Source organism: Tupaia chinensis, unplaced genomic scaffold (assembly GCF_000334495.1).
Source record: "Tupaia chinensis unplaced genomic scaffold, TupChi_1.0 Scaffold143422_1, whole genome shotgun sequence".
Classification (NCBI taxonomy): domain Eukaryota; kingdom Metazoa; phylum Chordata; class Mammalia; order Scandentia; family Tupaiidae; genus Tupaia; species Tupaia belangeri.
Genome location: NW_006203266.1, coordinates 1 through 10,831, shown reverse-complemented (window position 1 = coordinate 10,831; position 10,831 = coordinate 1). Strand labels below are relative to the sequence as shown.

Below are 10,831 nucleotides of genomic sequence, written 5' to 3'. Positions count from 1 at the left end.
AGAAAGCGAGAAATCACCCCCCAGGGTGGATGGTCACGCCGCAATCCCTTCTCCTCCATTCTCCTCTTGGGATCTTGGGCACGCACGCACACGTGCCCGGCGTGAGTTTTAAGCCACCGGGTCCGGGACACGAACCGCGGTCGACTACGTGGGAGTCCAGCGACATAGCCATTACACTAACTGCTGGTTCCCAACCAACTACAGCTTTCTGAGTCCTGGTGAAAACGTACCTCTCAGCAGTAGGCTCAGCAAATCCATGAGATGCAGGAAAAACTACAATACCTGAGCCCGCCTTGGTCAATAGAAGAGGCCCAATCTTCATGACAACGCCTGACAACACATCACACAACCAACACTTCAGAAGCTGAAAGAATTGGGCTATGAAGTTTTGCCTCATCCACCATATTTACCTGACTTCTCACCAACTAACTACCACTTCTTCAAACATCTCAATAATATTTTGTAGGGTTTTTTTTTAAATGCTTAAACCACTCAAATTAGCAGAAAGAAAGTAATAATGAAAGTGGAGACAAAATAAAGTAGAAAATATTAAAACAAATAGTTTGTAACAGAACAGCTGGCAAATCCTTAACTTGAACAGAAAAATAAGAGTCAATTAAGTAAAATCATAAATGAGAGAAGAGACATTACAAATGATGTTAAAATAAAAAAGTTATTATGAGATAACTATAAACAATTATACAAGGGAATCGAAAAAATTTCATGGAAAAACGGAATTAAAGTATAACACATTTGGGTGAAAAACATTTTTTAAATCCATGCATAAAGTTTCATAATGTACGTTTCCCATAAACTCTCTGAAGTCCCTGATCATATATAAAATAATTGGAGGACAAACTAGAAGAAATGGATAAAACTTACAACCTGCCAAGATTGAATCATGAAGAAATAGAAAACCTGAACAGACCAATTTGACCAAGTCAGTATTCAAATTATTTCCAACAAAGAAAAGCCCTGGATTGGATGGTTTCACTGGTGAATTCTACCAAATATTTAAAGAAGAATTAACCCTGGGCCCACCAGATGGTATAACGGTTACATTGCTGGGCTCCCACATGGCTGACCACGGTTTGAGTCCCAGACCCAGTCACTTGAAACTCAGGCCGGTGTGTGTGTGTGTGTGTGTGTGTGTGTGTGTGTGTCCATAATTTTGAGAGTGGAAAAAGGATTAAAGCATGCCCATTCCCCCAGTGGATGATGTCTCACTTTCTGTCTCTCTATCTCTCCAGTGAGCAGATGTGCCTTACAACAAAAATCTCTCTCTCTTAAAAAAAAAATTAAGTGATTTTTCTCTGTGTTTTTTGAAGCACTGAATAAGATAGAGCACTTCTAAACTCATTTTGTAATTCCAACATCTCCTTGACTTCAAATTCAGACAAAGACACTATAAGAAAAAAAGAAAGAAAGAAGTGAAAGCTATTGGACAAAAGCTATTAGACAACTGACATGCATAGATGAAAAAATCCTCCAATATCACTGACATGCATAGATGCAAGAATCCTCAACAGATATTAGCAAACTGGATCCAACAGTACATTTAAAAGATTGTAAACAATTGCCAACTGGTATTTTTCATGAGGTATAAGGATGGTTTAACATACACGAATCAATTAGACTGTCCCCAACTTAACGATTTTTCAACTTTTCAACTTTATGATAGTATGAAAGTGATACTCATCAAGTTGAAACTGTACTTTGAATTTTGAAATTCCCCCAAGTTAGTAATATATGTATAGTATGATATAAGTGGTATAAGTAAAGTATAATACTTTCTTGTGATGCTGGGTAGTAACTCTGAGCCACAGATTTCAGTCATCCATGTTATCATGAGGATAAAGAACTGATACTGTACAGTACATTTTCAACTTTGGGTGGTGTAGCGGTTGGGGCACTGGAATCCTATGTTGACAACTGAGGTTCAAGTCCTGGACCTGGCAGCTTGCTTTCTCACTTTCCCTCTCCCTGACTCTCTGTCCATCTCTAGTGAGAACATGTGCCCAATAGCAAATTTAAAATTAGTAATAATAATAAATAAAATTAAATAAAGAATACTTTTAATTTTTTTTTCTCTTTTACCCTTTTGCAGTTAATCACTATTCCTCCTGTTTAACCCCTGGAAATATTGACTAAATTTCTGTTCCTATAATTTTACTTTACCAGAATTACACACACTGGATTGTGTGTTTATGAAGTCATATTGTACCTGCTTTTTTCACTTAGAATCCTACTTTTAGAATTCATTCACATTTTTTTATGTACCAGTGGTTCATTCCATGTATATGTAAATAAGCTTCAGATTTTCCACTGTCGCCTTGGACAGTAAAGTGCTGATGTTCCTATTAAAGTTCTCTTTGATTTTTTTTAATCACTTATTCCTCCAGGATACTTTCTTTCAGCATTTATAGAAAGTAGAATACAGTGGTGTCATTAATTGCTAATAATTAGTACTTTAATGGTACTAATCCTCAGAGAAAATTATGTTTGTTTTATTTTAGTAGATTCCCTTGAGTCTTTAGTAAGTAGAAAATGATAAAAGCAGCATTTTCTAAGTGTTTGGTTGGCACGTAGTAACTCTTTCTTAAAAGAGTTGGAATTTTCTGGCTCATCAAATTTCCTAATTAATTTTTCACTCTCTTATGTTTTTTCATTTCAGAGAAGATGTATCTAGTTTGAGATTTTAAATGATGAAAACTAAACTTTAAGAACAAAGTTTCACAAAGCACAGCCTATCTGGAATGGAAGACTAATGTACATAGAGCTTTTGACACCTGAGTCTCAAGTTGCAGTATGTTGATGGAATATGGAAATTCTTCACAGAAGCACATTGCCTCTCTCCACAAAAATAACTGGTAATAATTCTTTCTACTGAATAATAAAATATGTTCATAAAAATAAGTAAACTTACCATTAATTGTGTTAATATATATTTCTTCCACACACACAGGCAGAATAGAACAAATAATAAACCCAAAAAGGTAAGTCAACTATAATTTTGGCTTAACTTCATATCGGAAATTAATGCAGATGAACAGTAAGTCTAGTTCAGGAATTTAAACTTGACTGCCAAGTTTCCATTTTTCTAAACAAAAATCTCTTTTTAGGGACCAGCAGATGGCGTAGTGGCTACATTGCTGGACTCCCATGTGGTCGACCATGGTTCGAGAGTCGAACCTGGTGGCTTAAACCCACGCTGGGCCCACGTGTGCCGTGCCCAAGATCCTGAGAGGAGAATGAAGGAGAAGAGGTGGCATGGCCATCCCCCTCGGGGGTGATTTCTTACTTTCTGTCTCTCTGCCTCTCTCTTTATTTCTGGCAAGCGTACCCTATAGCAAAAACCTCTCAAAAAAATATATTTTTTTAGTGGTAGATTAATATTATGCTTAGGTACAAAGAGATAGTGTGATGTGTTTTTTGTTTTTTGGGTTTTTTTTTGAGAGGTTTTCACTATAGGACACGTGCGCTTGCCAGACAGACAGAGAGAGACATAGAGACAGAAAGCGAGAAATCACCCCCCAGGAGGGATGGTCAAGCCGCAATCCCTTCTCCTCCATTCTCCTCTCAGGATCTTGGGCACGCACGCACATGCGCCTGGCGTGAGTTCTAAGCCACCGGGTCCGGGATGCGAACTGTGATCGACTACATGGGAATCCAGAGACATAGCCATTACGCTAACTGCTGGTTCCCGATGTGTTTTCTTCATAGACTGTTACATCTGTATTTTATTTTCTCGGACTCTATAAATTAAGTATTGACCTAGATGAAGTGAGGTAGAAAAATTCAGCAATTCTTCTCTAGAATTTCTCATTCTAAAAAGACAAATCAATTTAGAGCAATTATATATGTATGATAAAAAATAAGAAAATAAAATTTAAATAATATAGTTATTTAAATTTTACATGCAGAATAGTGTCTTGGGGAGATAGACTGAAATGCATATTAAGCCAAAGTATTTATTATTAGGTCCCTAGAAAAAATTTAGAGGATGGTTATAAAGAGAACTGATGGATTAGAAGAAATCTTGAGAGGCTGGCAGGGGGCATGGTGGGTTACATTGGATTCCCACATGGCCGACAGTGGTTCAAGTCCCAGACTTAGCAGCTTGCTCTCTCCTTTCCTCTCTCTCTCTCTCACTCTCTCTTTCTGCCCCCCATCATTCTCTGATAAAATTAAAATAAATAAAGTTAAATAAAATAATTCTTAAAAAAAAAGAAATCTTGAATTAACAGGTAGCATATAGGCATGTGTCATCTGTATTTTAAGACTGCAGAAACCATTGACAGCTAAATAAATTTGAGAATACATAGTTATGCTTTAAGATATAGAAAAAAACAATATGTATACATACATATTCTAATTTTGTTCTTCATTTCCTACGTAGATTTGATAAAGCACACGAGAGAGAAATGAAGAACCAATCAATGGAAATACAATTCATTCTCCTAGGATTGACAGATGACCCACATTTGCAAATCGTGATTTTCCTTTTTCTATTTCTCAACTACACTTTGAGCCTGTTGGGAAACATAATCATTATTCTCCTTACCCTGCTGGATTCCCGCCTCAGGACACCAATGTATTTCTTTCTCCGAAATTTCTCCTTTTTGGAAATTATATTCACAACAGTGTGTATTCCTAGGTTCTTGACAACTATTGTGACTAAAGACAAAACCATTTCTTACAATAATTGTGCAGCTCAACTGTTTTTTATCCTTTTACTTGGTGTTACTGAGTTTTACCTCCTGGCTGCCATGTCCTATGACCGCTATGTCGCCATCTGCAAACCACTGCATTACCCAATCATTATGAACAGCAAAGTGTGCTATCAACTTGTACTCAGCTCATGGGCAACTGGATTTCTAATCATCTTCCCCCCATTAGTCATGGGACTCAAGCTGGATTTCTGTGCTTCCAGAATAATTGATCACTTTATGTGTGAAACATCCCCTATCTTGCAGATCTCTTGCACAGATACACGTGTCCTAGAATTGATGTCTTTTGTTTTAGCTGTGGTGACACTTGTGGTCACATTGGTATTAGTGATTCTCTCTTACACTTACATCATTAAAACCATTCTGAAATTCCCATCTGCCCAGCAAAGAACCAAAGCTTTTTCCACCTGTACTTCTCACATGATTGTTGTTTCCATTACTTATGGTAGCTGTATATTTATGTATATTAAACCATCAGCAAAAGAAAGGGTGACTGTATCCAAAGGTGTAGCTTTACTGTATACCTCAATTGCCCCTTTACTAAATCCCTTTATTTATACTCTAAGGAACCAGCAGGTGAAAGAAGTCTTCCAGGATGTATTACAAAGGATTTCACATTTTTCAAAAAAAGCATTTTAAGAATATGGTACAAATAATAAGCTTCCCTAAAAACTTGGAAAAAAATGTTTTATATGTTTGTCTTAGTCATTTCTTTTCCATCTCACTGATTATCTTATACAGGGGATTTTCTTACAGAATCTTGTAGCTAGTTCCACCTTATATCCTACTCTTTCTTATAGTACATTTCATCCTACCACAATAATTTCCTTCAATTCTTTAATCCAATTTTAAGTAAGATCCCCTTACAGGTCCAGAAAACACACTTTTGATTAAAAATGCCTTGCATAAGTGTAGGTTTCTGTATGTAATTCAACATATATTTATTGTATATCTATCTTATTTCAGAAATTAAGAGCTTAATCTTTACTTTCTAAAAGCTTTCATTGCCAAAAAGACATAAATACATTCACAAAATAATGCTATATAGTATGCAACTCCTGTTATAATAAAAGTCAACAAAAACATTATGGGACTAACAGAGTGACTTATGTGGAATTTAAAAATAAGGGGTGACTTTTCAGGAGAAAGTAATAATTTTGTTGAGACTAAAAATACACATAAAGAAAACCGAGGTATTAACATATAAAAATAATGCAAATGTGTTAGATAGCTATGATGTTGAAGAAATAGTTTATATAATTATTAGGAAAGGGCTTTGAGGGTCAGAAGATGGCATAACAGTTATGTTACTGTTCTCCCACATGGCTGACCATGGTTTGAATCCCAGACCCAATGAATTGAAAACCACACACGGCATGTGTGTATGAGTGCTCAAGGTCTCATGACAAGAGTGAAGAGAAGGAATTGCAGCATGGTCATCAATGCTGGGGGTGATTTCTCACTTTCTCTCACCTGTCTCTGTCTCTTTATCTCTCTCCAGTGAGCTCTCACACCCTAAGGCAAAAACCTCTTTAAAAAAGGGCTTTGGGTTATTCAGCTAGGTTTGGCAAAAGCTGTATCACATGCTTTCTGAGATACTTCATGGATTATATAAATTTTTATGCCTTAATTTGTCCATATGTACAGCAGGAGAAATGTAACACATACTTCATTGTTCAGTAAATGTATCATATTAGAACCATTTTTCACTCTGAAAATGAAACAGCTAATTTTCTGAAAAACTCAAAATGTCATACAGCTAATATTTGATGTACTATTGGCCTTTGTGACTGGCTTCTTAGTGTGGTAAGTTGATATTGTTAAAGATAGTGCCAAAAATGAGTCTAGAGAAGCTGAAGGGTCAAAACATGAAAGGACCTATTCACATAATAGTATTTTGGGTTTACAACCATTGCATTAGTAAATTTTGAAGGTGTGTTCCTAAGAATCACCTAGCTGGTTTTATAAATGTAATTTTAAGTTATCAACCTGTGTTTCCAAGTCAATATGTCTGAAATGGAGGTGATACGTTCTATGTTTCATATATACATACCCCAGGCCATTTTTAGGGATAGTCTTTACTTGATACTTACTCTTGGAAAAGTCATTGAAAGTGTATTTAAAATGAAACATTGATGTTCACTTCTTATTTTAGAGAGATTACTCTCAGAAATAATATTATTTGCAACCTCTTCTGGGGTTGGAACACAAGTGAGGGAATCACTGCTTTAAATTACTTAATTGTGAAGATTCATATATGCATGTGACAAGTGAGTCTAAATACAAATGATAGAATAAGAGATATTTAGAATAAAAGAATTAGAGATTTTATGAAATTTTAGACCTTGGGAATAACTGAGCTTATTTCTCCATTTATACAACCCACATATAAGCATTAAATCTTGTAACAGTTCTCAGGTACACTAAATTTACTAAAACAAACACTTATTCAAAGAGCCATATTTGTTAACCAAAGAAGGAATTGAGATGATCCAAGAAACAGATGTTTGCAAAAGTTTTTATTGTTATTATTATCTGCTTCATTTCCTTTTTTCCTTTATTTCTCTCTTTCTTGCTCTCTTTTCTTTCCGGGGGAAAGGGTGCCCATAGGACCTGTGACTTGGCCAGGCCTCATTTTAACCCTTTGCTTTACAGTGGTCAACAAACAGGATGTTACGGATTCTGCTTCTCCTGCTGCTGGACCGTCTACTCTCTTCAGTTTCAATCACAGAACCAGATATGCACCTTGAAAATTAAAGAAAGAAAAACTGAGTTGCAATCCTCGTGATTCCAAGAACAACATTTTTATGTATATTCAAACTAGCTGTGAGAAGCAGCAGTCACTGTGCAGAAACACAATTGCTGGACAGGAATAAGGTCATAGCAGATGTGTAGCTCTCTTGCTCTATCCTTGGTGATGCCTAAAGTAGTTCTGATTAGATCACACGTCGTTTTAGGCGCTTACATAATATCTACTGCTTGTCAAATGAGCAAGACTCTAGGGCTACATGCCAGCAGGTAGCATGGAGGTAAGTACCCTGGACATACTTCTTCCTAATTGTGGCTCAAGTCCCAGATCAGGTGACTCACTTTCTCATTCTCTCTACCTCTCTTTGATTCTCTTGGTCAGCTCATGTACCCTATAGCAAATTTAAAATAATAATAATACATTTAAAAATTTTTTCAAAGGACTCTTGGGGCTATATATATTATATTCTTATATACATTATAAATTTTTTTTAGCAAAACAGAAAAACTAGTCCATGTAATTTAAAGTTTTTAAATTTAAGTACTATTAATATTTTGAGACTTAATTTTTCTAATTCATTTTTATTTCATGTTCTTTTATACAATCACGTATTTAGCTTACAAAGTGAATATTCCAACATGTGTACATTTCTCCCTAGTCCAGTTGATAATACTATTATCTTCAACAGATAATACCCCATTTCTTTGTCCCATTAATACTTTGCCTCTTTATTTTTCTTCTAAATGTCCTTTCTCAGACTCTACTCTTTTATCCATCCTCTTTCCACACTATATCTAGTATCTTTAAAAGAATTATTTTATTTATTTATTTATTCATATTTTACTTTGACCAAAAGGAACTGAGAGAGAAAGAGGAAATCTGAGAAAACAAGCCGCCAGGTCCAGGACTCAATCCACAGTCGACCATCTAAGAGTCCAGGAACCTTAACCACTATGCCACCTGCCAGACCCGAGAATGTTAATTTTTTTTTGAGAGGTTTTTACTATAGGGTGAGTGTGCTCGCCAGACAGACAGAGAGAGACAGAGAGACAGAAAGTGAGAAATCACCCCCCCATGGGGCATGGCCACACCACAATTCCTTCTCCTCCATTCTCCTCTCCAGATCTTGGGCATGCATGCACACATGCCTGGACTGAGTTTTAGCCGCCAGGTCCATGACTCGAATCATGGTTGACTACATGGGAGTTCAGTGACATAGCCATTACGCTAACTGCTGGTCCCATATCTGGTCTTAATTGTTGATATTTGACATAGCATACCTTGCCGTTAGATCTTTATAGCTATGCAAGGAGAACATGAATTTATCCTATAACATTCAAATCTATAAGGTTATTTTTTTTTTTGCTAATATATAGTTATTGCTATTATTATCTGTGAATGATTCTGAGATGCTCCTTGGACTCCTAATGATTTTTATTTCCAAATTTACTTCTAGAATTTATTTTCCACTTTTTCTGAACTCTTCATCTCTATATATTTCAATAACTCTGAAAACAAAAAAATTAAAGAATTATTTTATTTAACTTTATTTATTTACTTATTTATTTAATTTTTTCCAGAGAGAGACAGAATAAGTGAGAGAGAGGGAGCTAAAATGAGAAAGCAAGCAACCAATCTGGAACTTGAACCAAAGTCGGCCATGTGGGAGTCCAGCCCCGCTTTACCACCACACTACCTGCCAGCTCCCAAAATAATTGTTCAAGTTATCAAGTAGGAATGCTAAATATTTCTGTGGTGTGGTGGTTAAGGTGCCTAGATCTCACATCTCTAACTTTATGATTCAAGTCTTGGACCTGGTGGCATGAGAAATTCTCCATGCGCATGTACTTGTGTGCCCAAAATCCCAAATGAAGGGAGAAATAGAAGGGATTGTGGCATGATCATTTCCTATGAAGAGTGCTTTTTCGCTTACCCTCTCTGTCTTTATGTCTGTCTCTGTACAGCAAGTGCACACACACTCTACCAAAAAAAAAGAAAAAAGAATAACCCTGAATTAAGCCATTTTATTTATTCCCAAGGGTCATACTATTAAAATTAGTTTAAGTATAACTGTGAAGAATGTGAATTAAGCCTTCCTAGAGTTTATGAAGTCAAAGAGCAAAACAAAACATTTGCCTAGAGTGCCAAGTCCACCTGATCCTACCAATTCCCTATTGTACTAGAAAGAATCACTTCTTTCAGTATTTGTAACCTGATTCTTTAGTTCATTGATTTTGGCAGCTTTTTAATGCTGTAAAAAGTGAAATGGAAGCAGAATGAAGTTTATAAAGGAACTCCCCTGACCTCCTATACTCAGAATTTCTATTGCATGTTTTAAGAATCAGCTATACTTGTATTGACACTTTAATTGCATAGACTCATTTCTCTATGATCAATGAAACTATATTTAATTTCCAGGAATATGTCTCTTATATCCGCATCTGTAAGTACTGGAAAATTCCTAGAGCTCTATTTGTTGAGATAATAGATGAACAAATAAATGAACAAACATGGTTCCCTTTCCAAAGTCTGGGATTTGCTACATAAAAGAATTTATTCAAGGGAGCCTTGTAGTAGAGGTCCTATTGTCTCTAGGAAATCTAAATCTTAATATTGGCCCTGTTTTAGATTCAGGGAATAATTTTAGATCTTTAGTATTATTATATTTTTTATGTTTATTGTTTTTCATAATTCTTTATAAGAAATGCATCAATGTGCCCCTGACAATCCCTTCTATTTAATTTCAGAATGACATTATGGGAGGTTGGAGGTTAGAGATTTTCAGGGGTTGACATTTCATGATATGAAATGTAATCACTTTTCATATTGATCAAGTTAATGATAAAGCCTTGTAGAGAGACTCCTCAGAGAATGAAAAATATTATTGTATTGAATTAAGAGAGAGAACACTGGCAATGACAAGAAGAAACGAGATATTCTGCTCAATCACATCACCAATGAGAAATGAACTAAGACATTCTGACTGGGGTTAGGTGATATCTCATTGTTTTGATCTGCATTTCTCTTACAATGAGGGAAGTTGAGCATTTTTTCATATGCTTTTTAGCTATTCGTATGTCATCTTTAGAGGTGTTTTCTTCAACTCATTCTCGCATATTTTAATAGGATTGATTGCCTCTTTCCGAAAGAGCTGCTTGAGTTCCTTGTGAATTTTGGTTTAGTCCCTTATCTGATGCATAGTTAACAAAAATATTTTCCCATTCTGAGGGCTGTCTATTCACACTAATCACTGTGTCTTTTGCCATGCAGAAACTTCCTGGTCTGATGTAATCCCACTTGCCTATTTTGGGGAATTATTGACTGTGCTTTGGCAGTCTTATTTAAGAAGTCT

The 10,831-nt window shown here is 35.8% G+C and overlaps 1 protein-coding gene across 1 annotated transcript; it reads left to right on the top strand.

The window, feature by feature from the left end:
* Window positions 1–4,421: 4,421 nt before the first annotated feature.
* Window positions 4,422–5,369, top strand: LOC102484994 (olfactory receptor 6C6). The gene has a single exon (XM_006163879.2). The coding sequence runs from the start codon at window positions 4,425–4,427 to the stop codon at window positions 5,367–5,369; it is 945 nt and encodes a 314-aa protein (XP_006163941.1). The 5' UTR covers window positions 4,422–4,424.
* The last annotated feature ends 5,462 nt before the right edge of the window (window positions 5,370–10,831 follow it).